This window comes from Dendrobates tinctorius, unplaced genomic scaffold (assembly GCF_039654945.1).
Source record: "Dendrobates tinctorius isolate UK_male_01 unplaced genomic scaffold, ASM3965494v1 ptg000012l, whole genome shotgun sequence".
Lineage (NCBI taxonomy): Eukaryota > Metazoa > Chordata > Amphibia > Anura > Dendrobatidae > Dendrobates > Dendrobates tinctorius.
The window spans coordinates 18864795-18885876 of record NW_027361680.1 but is presented as its reverse complement, the minus strand read 5'-3'; the positions used below and the strand labels follow the sequence as shown (position 1 = coordinate 18885876).

Below are 21082 nucleotides of genomic sequence, written 5' to 3'. Positions count from 1 at the left end.
GAATTTTGGTTACATAGGTCTAAAACGTTTTTGTTCTTTACGGCCCAGCCCAGATGGTCTGTTATATCATGATGATGGTTCCTTTTTGTCCAGGTATCAGTTTACCGCCATTTTCATGCATGCTTTGCGAGAGTTGGGTTTGGATGAATCGTGCTTTGCTGCTCATTCCTTTCGTATTGGGGTGGAAGCTGAGGCAGCGGTAGGTGGGCTTGGAGCTGAAGCAGTTCAGCGTATTGGCAGATGGCGTTCGAGGTGTTTTCGTGGTTATGTCAGGCCTGAGGAGGCGTGATCCAGCGCGGGTCGGTAATGTTTATTTTACTTTATGTTCGATTGTAATTTTGTTGAGGTTGTCTGTCTTTTCCATTTATGGTCCCACCCTATTGCTTATTTGGATATTCAGGCATTCGTACGTCCTTTGGGGAGTGTTGTGGGCAGATGTGAGGAAGGAAGGCAGGCAGCTCGGTTTTCCCAGGAGTGCAGCAGTCGTCAGGTGGCTTGGCTTTCGGGGGATGACTTGGTGGAGAGTGCTGCGTGAGTTCCAGAACAGCGCTCAGTTGGACAAGGCTCCCGACATCTTGGTTCTTCATGTCAGTGGTAACGACTTGGGGGTCAGGCCTTTTAGGGAATTGGTCAGGGATGTGAAACATGATTTACTGTGGTTGTGGGTGTCTTATCCTGGGATTACCATTGTGTGGTCTTAAATTGTGCAACGAAAGAGTTGGCGATATGCCAGGTCCATGGAAAAACTTAACAAGGCTAGGATTAAGGTTAATAGAATGGTTTCTGCTTTTATTATTAGGAATGGGGGTCTGGTGGTCAGACATTTTGATTTGGAGAAAGGGGTTGATGAATATTGGTTGGCCGATGGCGTGCATCTGAATGGACTGGGTAGTGATATTTGGGCACTTGGTTTGCAGGATGGCATTGAAAGGGCCATGGCTTTTCATTGTGGTGGGGTCTTGGGCCTTTGAGGTGTTCAAATGCCCACGTTGTGACAATTTCGGCGAGTCCTTGGAGTTGATTTAAAAATTGGTACGGGGATCCATAGGCTTTATGGTTTCCTCCATTTGGAATCAAATCTATTTTGGTTCAGGTGAAATGGGGTGGGGAAGTCGGCTAAGTGGTCGAATCCCCCAGGATGGGTGGAGTGAACATTGGTATACTTGTGGTTATGGTGCTCCTGAGCCAGTGGGGTAACGGCTGGGGGTAATGCAATTTGGTGGTTGCTCACTTCATATTTGGTATTTACCAGATTTTTGGAGCGTCAAGGACTCCTCCCAGCTAATTTAACCCCTTCGCACCCGAGCCTGTTTTTGCCTTCGTGACCGGGCCAATTTTTTCAATTCTGACCAGTGTCACTTTATGAGGTCATAACTCTAGAACGCTTCAACGGATCCTACTGATTCTGACATTGTTCTCTCATGACATATTGTACTTCATGATGGTGGTAAAATTTTTTAGATATGATCTGCGCTTATTTGTAAAAAAATCAAAATTTGGTGAAAATTTAGAAAATTTTGCAATTTTCAAACTTTTAATTTTTATGCCCTTAAATAAGAGAGTGATATCGCACAAAATAGTTAATAAATAACATTTCACACATGTCTACTTTACATCTGCACAATTTTGGAAACATAATTTTTTATTTTTACGAAGTTATAAGGGCTAAAAGTTGACCAGCGATTTCTCATTTTTACAACAAAATTTGCAACACCATTTTTTTTAGGGACCACCTCACCTTTGAAGTGAGTTTGGGGGTCAATATGACAGAAAATACCCAAAAGTGACACCATTCTAAAAACTGCACCTCTCAATTTACTCAAAACCACATTCAAGAAGTTTATTAACCCTTCAGGTGCTTCACATGAAATAATGGAATATGGAAGGAAAAAATAAACATTTAACTGTTTTTCACAAACATTTTACTTCAAAACCATTTTTTTTATTTTCACAAGTGTAAAAAGAGAAAATGAACCACAAATTTTTTTGTGCAATTTCTCCCGAATACGCCAATACCCCGTATGTGGGGCTAAACCACTGTTTGAGCACACGGCAGAGCTCAGAATGGAAGGAGTGCCGTTTGACTTTTTCAATGCAGAATTGACTGGAATTGAGATTGGATGCCATGTCGCATTTGGAGAGCCCCTGATGTACCTAAACAGTGGAAACCCCCCACAAGTGACCCCATTTTGGAAACTAGACCCCTTAAAGAACTTATCTAGATGTGTCGTGAACACTTTGAACCACCAAGTGCTTCACAGAAGTTTATAACGTAGAGCCATGAAAATAAAAAATCATTTTTTTCCATAAAATGATCTTTTAGCCCCCAATTTCTTATTTTCACAAGGGTAACAGGAGAAATTGGACCCCAAAAGTTGTTGTCCAATTTGTTCTGAGTACACTGGTACCCCATATGTGGAAGAAAACTACTGTTTGGGCACACGGTGGGGCTCGGAAGGGAAGTAGTGATGTTCTGGAATGCAGACTTTGATGGAATGGTCTGCGGGTGTCATGTCGCGTTTGCAGAGTCCCTGATGTACCAAAACAGTGGAAACCCCCCACAAGTGACCCCATTTTTGAAATTAGACCCCCCCAAGGGACTTATCTAGATGTGTGGTGAGCACTTTGAACCCCCAAGTGTTTTACTAAAGTTTATAATGTAGAGCCGTGAAAATAAAAAAAAATCATTTTTTTTCCACAAAAATGATCTTTTAGCCTCCAATTTTTATTTTCCCAAGGGTAACAGGAGAAATTGGATCCTAACAGTTGTTGTCCAATTTGTCCTGAGTACGTTGGTACCCCATATGTGGGAGAAAACTACTGTTTGGGCACACGGTGGGGCTCGGAAGGGAAGTAGTGACGTTCTGAAATGCAGACTTTGATGGAATGGTCTGCGGGTGTCATGTCGCGTTTGCAGAGCCCCTGATCTACCTAAACAGTGGAAACCCCCCCCCACATGTGACCTCATTTTGGAAACTAGACCCCCCAAGGAACTTATCTAGATGTGTGGTGAGCAGTTTGAACCCCCAAGTGTTTCAGTAAAGTTTATAATGTAGAGGCGTGAAAATAAAAAAATCATTTTTTTTCCACAAAAATGATCTTTCAGCCCCCAATTTTTATTTTCACAAGGGTAACAGGAGAAATTGGACCCTAAGAGTTGTTGTCCAATTTGTCCTGAGTACGCTGGTACCCCATATGTGGGAGAAAACTACTGTTTGGGCACACGGTGGGGCTCGGAAGGGAAGTAGTGACGTTCTGAAATGCAGACTTTGATTGAATGGTCTGCGGGCGTCATATTGCATTTACAGAGCCCCTGATGTACCTAAACAGTGGAAACCCCCAATTCTAATTCCAACCCTAACCCCTACACACCCCTAACCCTAATCTCAGCCCTAACCATAACCCTAACCACAAACCTAACACCAACACACCCATAACCTTAATCCCAGTCCTAGCCCTAACCCTAACCTTAACCCTAGCCCTAACCCTAGCCCTAACCTGTGTACCTGCTTTTTTTTTTCTTTACTTTTTTTCTTTTTGTGACAAGATCGCTGCCCTGCGATCTGACTCATAGTAACGCCACTTCTCCTCTGATCTCACACTGACAGATGATCAGAGGTGAAGCAGCGTTACTATGTGACAAGATAGCTGCCTGGCACATAATAACGCGACTTCTCCTCTGATCTCACAATGACAGATGATCAGAGGTGAAGCAGCGTTACTGTGTGACAAGATCGCTGCCTGGCACAGCTGTGACAGGCAGCGATCAGCTGTGCCAGGCAGCGATCTAGTCACACAGTAACGCTGCTTCACCTCTGATCATCTGTCAGTGTGAGATCAGAGGAGAAGTCGCGTTACAATGAGTGAGATTGCCGGGAAACAAGCAGCTTTCCCAGCGAGCGCTCTCATTGGCTGCTGTGACGCTGACGTCATCAGGACCTGAACCAATCAGGTCTTGATGACGTCGGGGGTCCCAGCATGCATTGTGCACCGGGATCCCCACGTTATAAGTTATGTGGGGGTCCCGGGGGGCACAAAACCGCCGACAGTAGATAAACGTCGGCGCTGCACAAAGCCCAGCAAGCGCCAACGTTTATCTACAGTGGGCGGTCGGGAAGCGGTTAAAGAAAATGTTATTTATTGAGAGTTCTTTTGTTATGGTATTTAAATTAATAAAAGGCTGCTGTGGTCAAAATTATTCCAAAGATAAATCTCTGGTTAGTTTTCTTTATTTGAGGTTTCGGTCTGGGAGGTTGGGGCGTGTTTTATCCCCTGCAAGAATTCACCAGTACCAATGTCATGAACAAGGGCTGGATTGTGCAAGACTTCTGTACCCCACCGAATAAAACCAGCGAAATATAACCTCAAAAAAAAATTTGGGGGAGGTGTAGTCTCATACACCTCTTCACAATCACACATGGGTATCCGCTTCCTGATTTGGTCTGTTTGGCGTTATCCTCCTCGTAATCTTCATCCTCATTATCCACAACCAGTAGAACACCAGGGTGAACGTATTTCGTGATGCAAAAGTCTCTCAATTTTTGGCAAGGCTGTTTTTATGATGCCCTTAACTAATTTGAAAGCAAAAAAAATTTTTATCTCCCAGGGGGAAATCTCATAAAAATGAGATGTACGTATATTCTTCCCATTTATTCTTAGATTTTCCATTTTTCCTATCTGTGGAACATCCTCTTATGACCTAGTGCAGCGGTCCCCAACATTTCTTACCTTGAGAGCTACATTCTGCTATTAAAATAGGTCGAGAGCCTCATTGCAGATAAAGACATAGTCAAAGCCAATTTACTAGTAGAAAACAAGAATCAACTGGAAACTAACATGTAGTAGAACTTCAACAGTGCAATAAAACTTGAAAATGTCCAACTTAGTCACTCATTTAAAAGGAATCTGTTAACTCCCCCCCAGCGCCTATTAAGGTAAAAGCGCCACCTTCAGCAGCACTAAGGCTGCATTCTGTGAAGGTGACTGTTACATTTTTTATCCCTATGACCACAGAAATAATGACTTTTTTAAATTTCGCACCATACCTGTGTTGATTCAGTGATGTATGTTTTCTCCCCGACTCAAGCACCTCACATCCATCCATCATGCTCCCCTGGCCACTGGGCGCCGCCTCCTCTGTGTCTCCTCACATCACCGGCACCTGTGCTGTACAATCATTTTCCGGGCATGCGCCGTGCGCACTGCCCTGGAACTTACATCTACTGATGTACGGAGATCGTGTCTGCATGTAGCGGAGGCCCCAGATCCCGCCCTGCAGTGTGTTATGATTTATTCACACTGGGGTGGGAATCTGGCGCCTGCGCAGTGTCTCTGCACCTGTCCCCATCTCCCTCCGCCTCTTTCTGAAGTATAACAGGCTCAGAGATCCACACTAGACAGGCATCATATTCAGTCCCGCAGGAGGGAAAGGGGACAGCTGCAGAGTTCCTCACTGCGCAGGCACCAGATTCTCAGCCTCGCAGTGTGAATACATCATAATACACTGCGGGGCGGGATCTGGGGCCTCCACAACACACACGCGCGATCTCCATAGATCAATGGATGTAAGTTCCAGGGCAGCACGCATGGTGCATGCCCAAAAAATGATTGCACATCGCTGGCACCGGTGACATGAGGAGACACAGAGGAGGCGGAGCCTGGGGGACTGAGGGGGATGATGGATGGATGCGAGGCACTTAAGTCAAGGGAGAAAACATACCTCCCTGATTCAATACAGGTATAGCACGTCATTTTTTATGCGGATTTCCTGTGGATTTGGCATGCGTTTTTACACCTGTGGATTCCTATAATGAAGAAGAATTGATATGCTGTGGAAAAAAGAATAAAAAAAACGCTGCGTTTCCGTGCAGATTTTTCCGCAGCATGTGCACAGCGTTTTTTTCCCCCCCCATAGAATAACATTGTACTGTAAATCACTTGGGGATCTGTAGCGGATCCGCAGCAAATCCGCAACGTGTGCACATACCCTTACTGCATAGGACTGACACCATGTTACAGGCAGCCCTCTACTTTTAGACACTGCTATTCTGTCTTATTTGTGCATATATAATTTCTAGGGGATATAATCATGATTGTACTATTTTTTTTGTTTTTTATGTTTTTTCGTAAAAAAAAAAAAAAAATCTGATGTCACTTACACTGCGATGTCTGCTACTCTAGCTATATCTAAAAAAGAAAAAGTCCCTGATTGGAGTGCTGCGGCCACTAGACGAGCACGAATGCTCAGCACAGGACCCCGGGCACACAGAAAAAGCACAAAAAAAGTGCAACAAAAATACAATTGGGCATGGGAGGATTGGTGTGAACTGCTGCTGTGCTCACAGATCGGTCACACAGACAGCACAGCACAGGAGACAGATCGCAGGAGGCAAGAAATTGCAGAAAACCGAACACACTGGCCATTAATTAATTTATTTCATGCAAGTACACAGAGAGGGTCTACAACTGTTCTGCATGCCAATTCTGAGGTAAAGATGGCGTGCAGAGTGGTGATTGCTATTTTAGATTAACCTGTTTGGCGCTGATTAGTCAGTAACTATTGTTGGGCCAATCAGCACCAAAGGGGTTAGCTAATCAGCCAAGGTGACATTGCGATCACCCCATGGATGGGGTCTCAGACAGCACCAACTACAGCATGTCACATTGATTTTTTTTCAACTTTATTGTGACATTGCTGTGATTGGTTGGTCAGGATTGATCAGCCAATCACAGCAATAGCAGACGTGGGGGAGCAGTAATGGTTCTGCAGCACCATCTTGTGCCAGCAACTTTTGACTGGCTGGCAGTCAGAAGTAAAGGTCACAAGCTCTCCATGCAAGTCTATGACAGCTAGACTTGCATTGAAAAGTGACCTCCAGCTCACTCCAATAAAAAATGCTGAGGTGGTGCTTCAAATCATTTTATAAATCACTAACTGAAGAGCCCATCGTTGCCCGGGCATAGACCATCTGTGCAATGTGAGACCCCTTGTATTGTGAGCACCACTCCCCTTGCAGTGTGAGACCACTTGTGTATTTGAGCACCCTTCCCTTGCAGTGTGAGACCCCTTCTGTATTGTTAGACCCTCCCGTGTATTGTAGGCCACCCTTGTGCAGTGAGAGCCCAGCTTGCACGCCGGCCATGACAGGGCTGTGACAGGCTCAGGGCAGCAGAGTCATGTGGGGACATGGGAAAGTGCGCTCGGTTAGAGGGGGTGATGTGTGGTCTGCGCTCCCCTCCTGTGCATGGCTACTGCCTCATCCCTCAGAGCTCCCGCCGCCACTTCCACGGCCCCCGTGTGGTGATTACCTGCGCTCATCTCCTGCACTGTCCTTCTCTGCCGTCGGCCATGACAGTGCTGTGACAGGCTGAGGGCAGCGGAGTTATGTGAGGACACGGGGGAGTGCGCTCAATGAGAGGGGGAGGATGTGGAGAAGTGGTCTGTGCTCCCCTCCCCTCTTGTCCCTGGCTGCTGCCTCCTCCCTTGGAGCTCCCGCCACCCCCTCTATGGCCCTCTATGTGGTGATTAGCTGCCTCCACCACCCATACTGTTCTCCTCCGCCTCCCAAGCACCAAATCCTCCATTCCTCTGCCAACTGTCACCCGAAATCCCCTCGGTCAGTCCTGGCCCCTTCCAACCCACCGCCACTCTCCATTGGTTATGGACTGGGCGGGGCTAAGTGGAGTGGGCGTGGCTTGATACACACACACACACACATACATACACTCAGCTTTATATATATATAGATTTCGATAGTTCAGACCTTCACAAACACCATACCAAATATGTTCATTTGAGAAAAAAGTTCACATTTTTTAAATTTTGTTTTTGAAAAGGCTAAAGGCTGGAATTTCATATGAGGACTAATATGGCAAACACAGGGTTATTTGCTCACAGTGGGCGCATGGCGGTATGGAAGGCGGGTGGTTGATGGAATTTGCGTGTGCACTGGCAAACAGGTCAACTGCATTTAAATGGTTAAATTGTTTTAAAAGGAATCTGTCACCCCTTTTTAGAGATATCATATAACGATGTCATTCAATTCTGTGTCACATAAGGATTCTCTTAGTACTTTTGCTTCCCCCTGACCCCGCAACCTTCATGCATAAATACCTTTTCTATATCGGTTCAGATGTATGCAAACTGCCGCTGTCCGGTCCGCTGGGCGGGGCTTATTCAACTGCTCCCCCCCTGTCTTGCTCTACGCATTTCTTCTTGTGTAGGGCAAGACAGGGAGGGGGGGAGAAGTTGAATATGCCCCGTCCATCGGACCGGACCGTGGCAGTTTACATACATCTGAACCAATATAAAAAAGGTATTTATGCATGAAAGGTGCTGGGTCAGGGGGAAGCAAAAGTACCAGGAGAATCCTTATGTGACACACAATTGAATGATATCATTATATGATATCTCAAAAAAGGGGTGACAGATTCCCTTTAATAGTTAAAAAGAAGGAATTAAAGCAAGATCCTGTCCTTGCTGTAATAGGCAGAAGCTGGCTTGGTAACATTGCCAGCTTCTGCCCGGTATGGTGCTTAGCTCTTGAGCACCTGCCACACACCCCACGTAAGAACTACGATGAAAATGTCTGTCATAGGTGGGTAATGGGATGACTTAGGGCCCCTTTACATTTAGCGATGCACCAGCGATCCCGACCACGATATGACCCGGTCAGGATCGCTGGTGCATCGCTAAATGGTCGCCAGTGAGCTGCCAAACAGGCAGATCTCAGCAGTGACGCAGCAGCAGTCGTTACCAGCAGGAAACCCAGCAGGAAGCCGCCGACGAGAAATGGACCAGGCCGATCTCTTGCGATCACCGATAACCAGCGGGGGGAGCCGGTCGGAGGTAAGTATCACATGTAGCGATATCGCTAGCAATATCGCTGCTGCATCACAAAATTGGTGACGCTTTAGCAATATTGCTAGCGATATCGCTATGTGTAAAGACCCCTTTAGACTTCAGACAGCGATAGATGTTTATGTTTAATTGTGTTGCAATAAACTAACAGATTTATGCACCATACGTACTTTGCTTAATGATCTGTTTTTCCATGTCTTCTCTTGCAAGGTTTGCATATTTCACATGATCTGAGGCTTTCTTTAACAGCTTTTCTTGCTCTTTTAGCTTACTTTTCAGGATGCAGATCTCACCTTTCATTACTTGTTCCTGTCAAGAAAAAATGAACATCAATATCAATGCAAAATAAATACGTTATATAAAAATTAAAATGGCAATAGGGCTTATTTATCTATGTTGTCTCATTTTTAGCCAGTGAACACTTAAGGCCCCGTTACACATAACGATGTCCCAGCGATCCCACCAGCGATCCGACATGATGGGATTGCTGGGACATCGTTAGGCTGATCGCTGGTGAGCTGTCACAAGACAGCCCCTCCAGCGATCAGGACCAGCTACGTTGGACGCTGGTTTCTAATGTAAACATTGGGTATCCAGGAGCCGCGGCTCCTGGATATCCGCTGTTTACCTTGGAAACCGGAGTACATGCTGGTTTCCAAGGTAAAAATCGGGTATCTAAGAGCCGCGCGACTCCTCGATACCTGATGTTTACCTTGCAAACCAGCATTTACGCCAGTTTCCAAGGTAAACAGCGGGTATCCCAGAACCGCGGCTCCTGGATACCCGATGTTTATATTAGAAACCAGCGTCGCTGATCGCTGGTCTCTCGCTGCCACACGCAGAGATGCGTGCTGGCCAGCGGGAGACCAGTGATCGAAAAATGTCCCAGGCCGATCGAGGATGAACAACGATAACCGGCAGGGGGGCCGGTTGCTGATCCCCGTCAAACACAGCAATCTTGCTGGCGAGATCGCTGTGGCGTCACAAAATCAGCGATCTCGCTAGCGAGATCGCTGTGTGTGACTGGTCATTTAGCCTTCCTAGTCTTGGAATGTGCCAGATTTATCACAGTAACTTTTTGATACGTCACTGATAAGATAAGGTGCATGTTAAAAGGGTTGTTTGCAGAATCGCAAATTTTTTCACAAAGCACACTGCATTCATACCTATTGCTAGTATATAGAATATGCCCAACAAAATGTTTCTTTTTTATACTTTTGTGTCTTATTTCATCTCTGTATGCCCCTTGGTGTATCCAGCTCCACATATAGCTCTGGCAAAAATTAAGAGACCACTGCACAGTTTTATAAAAATCAGCTTCTCTATATGTCTGACAGCCATTCTGTTGCAGTGTCAGTTGAATTCCAAACAGAGTACACCTCTTTCTACTTAATGTGCTTCTGATTAGGCTTCTGATTCTGCATTTTTTGTTATTTTGACCATTTCTCATTTTCTGAAAATAAATACAAAATTTAGTGCTTGGAAATTTGAAGACATGTTGTCAGTAGTTTGTAGAATAAAAGAACAATTTACATTTTACTCAAAAATATACCTATAAGGAGTAAAATCAGACAAACTGAAAATTTTGCAGTGGTCTCCTAATTTTTGCCAGAGCTGTATATTACAAGAATAGGACCATTCATTCTGCTACTAAAATTACATTTCCCAGCATCACTTACTTCAGACCCCTCAGCACACGTGAGTTATCATCAAATTTGTGCCTCCGTGCACTCTCTGCTCCTATTCAGTACCCATATTAACCGATTTTTATCTTCTGCCCTCTACATCTGTATTTCTGTTGTTTGGTTTTACATGCATAGTTGATTATAGCAAACTTCAACTCTCTTGCATTTCTCCATAATGACAGCACAGAGTTGTATATGTTGCCTGCTGCTGATGATCAGTTTGTCACGACTATGGCCACGGCCGCGGCCCAGCAGGCGCCTCCACGCCGACCGCCCATGGCGGCAAGGGGCGGGCATCCCCTGGGGATGCAATACGGACCCTGCATACCACAGAGGGGGGCCCGAGCCTACCCAAACTAGGGAAGGGCAGCGACCGGGATTCTGTGGCAGCTGAGCATGTGGACAAGGACACGTAGGACTTGATGACACCGCACAACTTCAGCTATAAAAAACGTAAAGTTTACTAAAGTAAAGTCACACAGTACAGAGATGAAACAGGGCTATGCCTGGCTCCCGATTCCACACCTCCCAGAAGGGTACCACCCAGTGGACCCCAAGGCACCAACAGATCACCAAGGCACACATAGGTGGGACATCGGGACCTAGGCAAGACATAAGGGTACATAAGGACATCAGGACACAGACTGGACATCAGGACACAGGCTGGACATCTGGACATCAGGACATCTGGACACAGGCTGGACATCAGGACATAGGTTGAACATCAGGACACAGGCAGGACATCAGGGTCACCCACAGAACATCAGAGTCACTGGCAGACATCAGACAGGAGTCGTTTGGTTCCGGACATCTGACATGACCTACAGGCACCATTGCAGTCATCAAGCTCCAGGCTCCAGGCAGCGGTCATCAGGTTCCAGACTGCGGTCGTCAGCCTCCGGGCATTGGACCTAGGAAGGAACTCAAACATGATGGTGCTAGAACCGCAGGATTGCTGGGCCTGCATGGAGCTAGCACTGCATGGTAGTCAGAGAACAGCGTAGTAGATGCTCAGCAGGAACAACGGTTACAAAAGACTTAGAGTCACTGGGTGCGAGGCTCCAGACACGGAGGGATTCCAGAAACATAGCAGCAGACACAGTTCAGACAGGGTCAGGTACAGGACAGGTACAGGATCAAGGTTTCAGACCTGGATATACCACCTCCAGGGCAGGGCGCAGAAACAGGACAAAGCAGGAATCAAGGCAAGGACTTTGGTACCAAAACAGAGACAGGAGAGGTCCAGGGACACAGACACAAAACACACATAGCAAAGTTCAGGAGCTTTGTGAGTAGCTCAAGCAATGCCCAGCAGGGAAGGGGAAGTTTATATAGAAGCTGCCCCTCAGCAATTGGTTGGGGACAGCATTTCAAGTATACACACTAACCATGATAAAAGCAGGGAAGGTGTTGTCGTGCATGCCCTAAGCACAAACAGAAACCATTGCAGCACAATCAGTGCAGGAACTGAGGCTCAGGGCACCTGGCAGCGGCTGCATGCCCAGACCCATGTGAAAAGTCATGCACCAACTGCAAATGACCTCGCAACCCGCGGACAGCTTCCACAGAGGCAACCAGGGACCGCACTGACGGATAGTCATGCAGCAGAGCAAAGACGTAACACCATATGTACGGCTAAGCAGCAAAGCAGGGAACTGAGCAGGCTCCATACAGGTAACAGTCATCAGTCTCCCAGCTCAATTTGGGGGAAAGGAGTAAAGGGTTAAAGCAAAGACATGCATTGTCACGCCGACAACCAGGTACAGACAGAACGGCGTGAAAAAGTTTTGTGAAACTGTAGTACATGGGCCGACTGGGGATGGTCCCTTTCAGCTGCGGAACAGACAGGAGAAAGACCCAGAAATCCATTCAATCAGGTCCAAACTTTATTGGGTGTCCTCTTGACATCCACAGCAGACACAACAACTTCTGCTCTCTGGCCTGAGTACCTGTCACCTTCCTTCTGCTTTCTGTTCGGCGAAGATCCCTAGGTTCCTTCACTGTGGCTGCCGTTAGGCCCATGGCCACAGCGCTTCCCCCGACCGAGTCTGCCCGCTGTAACATTTACTCACTCTTCAGTGTCCAGCCGTCCTGTACCCCAGACCTCCATTAGTCACTGCCGTCCCATCCTGAAGCTGTCCTCTCAGGGCCACCCCCTCTCCGAGTAACCGTGTCTTTCTCTTCTGTCTTTCCTGAGCTTCTCCTTCCTCCGTCCTCTCCTGAGCTCTTCCCGCTTCTCTCTTCCTCCTGGGTGTCTCCGTACCCCTGGGACTCTTCTTCCTTATATCTCCTGTTTCTGGAAATCCCCTTCTCAGTCCCATAACTCCATCCACCATGACTATGCAGTTTCCCTAGCCTAATGCTTGCTGTTGAGTCCTTCTCTCACTACTCTATGTCCCCATCTTGTGGCCAAAACCCGGTACTACACCAACTTTCACTAATTCTAGCTGTTGTCCCACACATCTACATACAAGTCAGAATAAAGCTGTCATGATCCATGCTGGATCATGACAGATAAAATGCACTAGTAACCCTTTTTTTTTCTTGCACTGTGGTGGCTTCAGTTCTAGTTTTGCCCCCGGTGGCCGCTAGGATCATTGCACTCTGGTTTCTTTAGTTTAGTGCATGTGATTTTAAACAGGTGTGATTGCCCTGACTCTGTTATAAAAGAGTGTCAGGTGTTGTGATCACTGTTGGTGATATTGCTCATTTCCAACCAAGACAGGTGAAGGAAGGAGAGAGTTCCTGGCAGCTCAGTCAGAGTCCTGGTGTGGAAGGAGTCAGAGAGGATTTCCTTGCAGCTCTGACAGAGCTTGGTGGCAGATATTCAGGAGGAAAGCTGCATTCTGGTGGTGGACTCTGATGCTGGGAGCAAGAGCAACAGAGCAAAGCTAAGTGGTGTTTCCCTGTTTTGTATTTTTCCTTGGCGTGTTTTAGTACAGCGGTGGGGCCAGTGCCTGCACCACCCAGCTCCCTAGCAAGGGATAGGTGTAGGGTGTGCTAGGGTGACAGGTATCCTGATTGGCGCCCGGTGCGGAACCAGCCTAGGGATCGTTAGGAGTGGAGGGACACTGACTCAGGGAAGTGCAGGAGGTCTCCACGTCCCCGTTCCCTATCGCAGGGCCCACCATTGTAACTGTTTTCCCTTCCCCCGTGTCTTCTTGTTTCAGTTACCGGTCTACGGTTCGTGTCACACAGGACAGTTACACTTGCCGTGTCTTATTGTCTGAGTTACCGGCCTACGGGTCGTGTCACACAGGACGGGTTCATGTGACAAAAGCATTGTATACATCATCTCGTTCACATTCCCCTCTTTATCAGACAGGTCCATAGGTCAGTCCACCCCCTACATACCCCCTTCCTTTGACCATTGTCATCCCCGACAATCACGTACCTTTCGTTTTCCCTTTTAGTACTTCCACACTTTCTTTTGTCTGGGTGACGGGTTGCCGAGCAGAGCCCGGAGCCCTCTAGCTCTACATGGGATGCTGGACAGAGCCGGGAGCAATCATGCTCCGAGTAGCTTACTTCTACCCGCAAGCGCTTGCGCCTCTATGACAATTCCCTTTCATTGGGGTAGGACCACCCGGACTCCTCAACGGTTGCTCTCCCCCACTTTTCTCACTTTCAGAATTGCATTCCACTCTAGGGCGGGATTACTGAGCTTCTGGCCTACCAGGTCACCGTCTTCCCTTTTCCTTCATTCCGAGTATTTTTCCACCTAGGACCTGACCTGTGGACCGCTGTCTGTTCCAATTCCATAAATCATCTTGTACCTTCTTTTATAATTAGTCATGGCAAGCATTTTTTCCACTTCTTCACATTTTGGACCTCCTTCTTGAACATATTTTCCAGTATAACAATTTAACCAACTTTCTGGCAACATTTGAATTATTCTTGTTAAACATGTTCATTACCTATACCTTTAAACATTTATTTTAACCATTATTATAATTAATTAACGCTTTCCCCTTATCTATTCAGCATATCTACTAATATTCCTCGTCATAATAATAATCCCTAAATCTTTATACAGACATTATCTACTATTACGAAAACATTTGTAGATACAAGAGCGTCCCCTTCCTTTGTGAGCAGTACCCCCTACACATCCCTTCTGCGTTAGGAATAGGGCTTCTTACCCCCAAGGAGATACGGAACAGTCCCCATGCTGCGCAACGGTGCGCAGCAGTCCCGGTAGTTCGTGAACATCAACGGTACACCGGGCCATCTCCTGACAGCCGATGTTCTTTGCCTGCAGAAGGGCACCCCACAGCCGTGGGGCCCCCAGGATGTCTGTCAGTCCCTGGGCCAGGAGTGCCCACTTCCCCCGTAGTAGTACTGCTACAGGAGCGCAACAGGTGCCCCCAAACAATTTTCCTCAGGTCCAGTGAACTCTCCAGATGAGCATTGCAGTGTTCCTTACCGTGGGGGAATGCGGGGCAGGCTTGCCATTGAGTCCTTCTCTCACTACTCTATGTCCCCATCTTGTGGCCAAAACCCGATACTACACCATCTTTCACTAATTCTAGCTGTTGTCCCACACATCTACATACAAGTAAGAATAAAGCATTGTATACATCATCTCGTTCACATTGCCCTCTTTATCAGACAGGTCCATAGGTCAGTCCACCCCCTACAAAACCACAAATGCTGCTGTATTGATGCATATAGCAGAAGATAATTCTCTATTATACACATTTATAGAATGGCATTTGCATTTTCTCATCATGATCTCTTAGCACCAGGCAACAAACAGCTCAACTAATGTCAGTCCCTCTACACAGAGCAACATCATGAAACAATCACTGATCTCAGGGAGACCAGTCAAAGAAAACACTGCAGCAGCTGGCAAAGGCGCTCAATCACGGTGAAATCATAGGTGCAATGCTCCCTGGGAAATACAAATATACAAATAAAGTCCATGGAGCCTCATTTAAGAGTCTCAAACATGGGACTAGCCAGATCTTCCTCCAAGGAAGGACCCAGCCAAGGGGTGGCTCTTGATTGAGCGCCTTTGCCGGCTGCCGCAGTGTTTTCTTTGACTGGTCTCCCTGATTTCAGTGATTGTTTCGTGATGTTGGTCTACTAGGCATTGCTTCCACCTAGCCAGAATCCTACTACACACTGATGAGGGGCAACACCCCAAAACAGCTGTCTGTGGATGAATACCTGGCCTTGGTATTTCCCTTGTCATATCTGTAAACTCGTAAAGAGCTGGATATTGACTTAAAGGGCCACTTAATATGGTGGTAATGGTGGTTTCCGAAAGGAGCCACCCCTTGGAGGAAGATCTGGCTAGTCCCGTGTTTGAGACTCTTAAATGAGGCACCACAGACTTTATTTGTATATTCTACACAGAGCAACATACTGCAGTATATCTCTCCTCTAAGCCCCTTGAATATAGCCCCATCCTGTAATACATCACTCCTCTTAGTTACTGGCACACAGACCCTGCTGCTTTCTGGTATGAGCTCTCTGCATTTTTCAAGCAATAGTTGGTTAAAAATGGACCACAAACTTTGTTGTGTCATTTCTCTTGAATGCAGCAATATGCCATATGTGGCCAAAAACTGAAGTTTGGGTACACAGCATGGCTTGAGTGGGAAAGGGTGCTATTCTTTAGGAATGAAAATTTGTCTTGAACAGATTCTGGGAGCTGTGCTGAATTTGCAGAGCTCCTAAGATGTTAAAACAGCTGACACCCTTGCACAAGTAGCCCTTTTTAGATAATGCACACAGGGAATTCATCTAGGGGTGCAGTGAGCATTTTGTAACCCACAGTTGCTTTGCAGAATATTATAACACTGGGCTATGAAACTGAAAAAAAATCTCCAAAATGTTGTTTAGGACCCCAATTATTTTTTTGGAACAAGGGTTAAAGGAAGGAGATAACAGAATTTATAACACAATTTCTCCTGAGTATGGGAATACACCATATTTCGTCGACAATTGATTTACGGGACTCCGGTCCAGTGTTCAAATCAGTGGTACCTGGCTGCTGGACTGTAGGCCCAGGAATAACACCTTCCAGCGTCTTCAGCATGGTTTTGATTAGCCAGGGCTGGCACATCATCTGTACATAATGCTTATCTCTAGATGGGACCTATGAGCGAATATTTCAATGTTCGGTTCAGATTATGACCCCCGACTTTGCAAAATTCGACGATTCATTAGTCAAATATTCGCCGAACATAGCCGAATGTCATTGGAGTCAATGGGAGGCAAAAACAAATAAGACAGGATGTTGAGAAGGCCGAACTATTAAATTCCTATTTTGCATCTGTTTTCTCTCAGAAAGGATATGCAACATCAACTGTTCTTCACTGTCCTATTAGGGGAATAGAAGAATCCAGGATATCTATAAACAGAAAGATAGTGAGGAAACACTTAGCTAACCTAAATGAATTCAAGTCTCCAGGTCCAGATGAATTACACTCCAGAGTACTGAAGGAGATAGCAGAAGAAATTGCAGAAGAAATTTTTGAAACCCTCTCCATAATCTTTGAAAATTCTTGGAGAACAGGAGAAGTCCCAGAAGACTGGAGAAGAGCAAATGTTGTTCCTATCTTCAAAAAGGGGAAGAAGATGGACCCAGGCAACTATAGACCGGTGAGTCTGACTTCTTTACCAGGAAAGATCTTTGAACAAATTATTAAACAACATGTATGTAAGTATCTGGATAATAATGAAGTGATTAAATAGAGTCAGCATGGGTTTGAAACTAATAAGTCATGTCAGACTAACTTAATTTCCTTCTATGACAGAATCACTGATTGGGTGGATCAGGGAAATGCTGTAGATATAGTATATATTGACTTCAGCAAAGCATTTGACAAAGTATCTCACACTATCCTTATTGAAAAAATGGCTAAGTATTAGTGTTGAGCATTCCGATACTGCAATATCGGGTTTCGGCCGATATTCGCTATTTCGGAGTTCCGATATGGAGTTCCAATACTTTTAGAATATCGAATACCGGAATCGGAAGTTCCCATAATGCAATGAGCCAGTTTGATTTTATTCAGCCAATGAGGAATCATAAGAAGTGTGGGCACATCCTGTTATGCATGTTAGGCATGTTAACTAATGGCACGGCTGTGACTGGCTGCTGAAATGATGTCATGATGCACTATAAAAGCCACCTCCGCCATTTTGGGTTCACTCTGCTGTGAATTTACTTAGGGACAGGACGCTGCTGTTCTGACTCTGAGGGACAGTTTAAGCTAGCGATTTGTTTTATTGTGCTTTACCCAGGCTACTTTAGCAACCGCTGTGTGAGAAGCTTTCTTTTGCCTTGCAGCGCTGTTCACGGCTGTCTGCGAGGTCTCTGTGTGTGAGTGCAGCTCACGCTGTAGTGTGTTCTGCAGCCACCTCCGGTTGTAGCCCGCTCAGTGTGCGTCACTGCCTCATACATTGTCCTTTTTTGCATTAGTGCTGCTCATTTTTCCAGATTTCTCCTATTAGTGTGGTTCCAGCTAGAATATTTGCAAACACTATATAGGAGTAGATAGAGGAGCCGTTGTGCTGGCTTGTGCCCTGCAGCCCCAGCCAGATTAGTATTAGCCTATTTTTTGGAGCCTCATCTATTGCATTGTAGGTTACCTTCCTGCATTGTAATAGCTACAAAAAGTTTGTGATACTATCGGTTTTACATCTTTGGGCACATCCAGTGTCTTTTTGTGTGAAAAAAAGTTAATAAAGTTCACCAAACACTCCACTTTACAGTTGTGTAGGCCACATTAGCTCATATTAAAGTCTAGTCCACAATTTATAAAATTAGTGTTTCTTATACCTGTTATCAGCTGTTCAGGAATAAGCACAAGCCTTAGTACTTTTCTGCCTATCTTTATCAGTCTATCAAGATGAAGAAGGCAGGGAGCAAGGCACGTGGTCGTGGGCATGGAGTTTCTGCAGGGAGAGGACGTGGGGATTCTTTGCCTGCTGCGGGCACCAGTGACTCCGCATCCCCCAGTTTTACCAGGGAACAGTCCTTTATGCGCAGCTTTGTAGGAGCTCGCCGTACCCCACTGCTGCGGGACGAACAAATTGAAGCCGTTGTCGGATGGATGGCAGCTAATGCATCAACTTCAATTAGTTCCAGGTCCTCTCAGGTCCAGAGCACTGAAGGGCACCCTTCTGTCTCTTCACCACCTGCCAAATTGCCCAGGCGGCCATCTCTACTTCTGTTCTCTAAATCTTTTGGCTTGGAAAGAGGGGGCCAGCCAAGCAGCATTCGAGAATTTGAAGAAGAGGTAGCATGCAGTGATGCGCAATAGCTTTGTCTCTCAGAATCTGATGAGGAGGGTGGGCCAGTGCCTATGGTCAGCACACCTCAGTACGCATATGATGATGAGACTCAGGTGCCACTTTCTGGTGCACACTGTGCTGTCTAGACAACCCAGGAGAAGCAGTCATTTGAAGAGGGTAGTGTAGATGATGAGGTCCTTGACCCATCATGGCGTGAGGTACAGGAAGGTGATGGGAGCAGCTCTGAGGAAGAGATTCTCCGAACGGCCAAAACAGGAGGGAGAGGGAGGGGGCAGACTCAGTTGCCTGTAGCCTCCACTTCTGCATCCATTAGGAGCATGCCTCTTCCAAAACCCAAAACGGGCGCTCCCAAGACTTGCAGTACCTGGTCATTTTTTGACACAGTTGCAGATAACATTTGCTTTGTCAAATGCAAGCAGTGTAATCAGAAAGTGAAAAGAAGGAAAAGTGTCAGCAACCTCAATACCACAAATATGTGGAAACATGTGCGGACCAATCACGTGGTGGAGTTACAAAGACACACTGAAGACCTAGGCCAACCTACAGCACCACCTACCACCTCTTCAGCTCGTGTTGTAGCCTCTTCCTCCAGCTCACACACAGCTGGTTCGGCTTCCTTACAGGATCACCATGGAAGAACCTCTGGCACTGTTGTACAGAGACACAGTGTCATTCCACCCACAGCACCACGTTCCATGTCATCCTCACACTCCCAGGCCAGTCTACAGCCATCGGTAGCACAGGCATGGGAGAAAAGGCGCCCATACTTGGCAAACCACCCCCGAGCACAGGCTCTGAATGCTGGCATTGCAAAACTACTGGCCCTTGAAATGCTCTCATTCAGGCTGGTGGAGACTGACACCTTCCGTAACTTCATGGCATTGGCAGTCCCACAATACAATGTGTCCAGCCGCTTTTATTTCAGCAGGCAAGCCGTCCCTGTCTTGCAAAAGCATGTGGAGGGAAAAATTAAACATGCGCTACTAAACGCCATCAGTAGCAAGGTCCACCTAACCACCGATGCGTGGACCAATAACCATGGACAGGGACGATATCTTTCCCTCACTGCCCATTGGGTAAATGTTGTGGAGCCGGGTACAGATCTTGAGAGTGGCGCTGTACTTGTTCTGCCAACTCCAAGGATTGCAGGAATCCAGTCTGTACACATTGACTCCTCCTCAGAGTCCAGTTACTCTGAATCAGCACTGCAGGAGTCGTCACAGTCTACCTCCACAAGGACCCGTGAACGCTTACCTGTTACCACCGATATGAACACAGCCGTGGCCAAACGTCAACAGGCCGTCTTGAAATTAATTTCTTTGGGGAATCGAAGCCACACAGCGCAGGAGCTCTGGAATGCCATCAAGCAGGAGAGCGACGTGTGGTTTGTGCCAGCGAATCTCTAGCCAGGCATGGTAGTGTGTGACAATGGCCGAAATCTGGTGGCAGCTCTAGACCTAGGCAACCTCACTCACATTCCATGTATGGCACATGTGCTCAACTTGGTCATGCAGAGTTTTTTGAGGGACTATCCGGATCTTGATGCACTGCTGCACAAGGTCCACATAGAGTGTGCTCACTTGCGGCGTTCCAGCATGGCAAGATCGCGCATTGCAGCTCTGCAGCGCAGATTCCGGATTACGGAACATCGCATCATATGTGACCTACCCACCAGGTAGAATTCAACATTACATATGTTGGAGAGGCTGTGTGAGCAGCAGGCAGCAGTAATGGAGTACCAGCTGCATCAGGCGCAAACAAGTCACACTGCGCGCCGTTCACACTTCACCATCACTGAGTGGGCCTCTATGAAGGACATCTGCCACGTTTTGCGTGCATTCAATGATTCCACGTGGATGGTGAGTGCAGATGATGCACTAGTCAGCTTGACTATCCCTCTTATCTGCCTGCTTGAAAAAACACTGCAAGCACTAAGGGAGGAGGTTGTGGAAGAGGTGGAGGATGAGGAGTCACAAATGCCATCTGCTTCTGGACAGTCTGCGCAACGTGGTTCCTCACAAAGGCCTAGGCAGGGGACACATTGTGAGGAGGATGAGGAGGAGTCAATGGAGGAGGAAGACATCTGTCCAGAGGAGGGAGGTACACAATGCTCTAGTAGTCAGTATGTAGAGCGAGGGTGGGGTGATGCAGAGCAGGCAGAGATGACGCCTCAAGCAGGGGACAGCGTTTCTTGGCCAGTTGGCAGTCTGCAGCACATGGTTGATTTCATGCTGCAGTGCCTGAGAAACGACCGCCGCATCGCCCA

General features: G+C 46.7%; 1 protein-coding gene across 1 annotated transcript in view; it reads right to left on the bottom strand.

Moving 5' to 3' along the window:
• Positions 1-21082, bottom strand: part of LOC141066982 (myomegalin-like) — a 336488-nt gene that overhangs the window by 134647 nt on the left and 180759 nt on the right. Inside the window, exon 2 of the mRNA XM_073558020.1 lies at positions 9031-9169. Within this exon, the coding sequence (XP_073414121.1) occupies positions 9031-9169 (139 nt within the window). The remainder of the gene's footprint in view (positions 1-9030; positions 9170-21082) is intronic.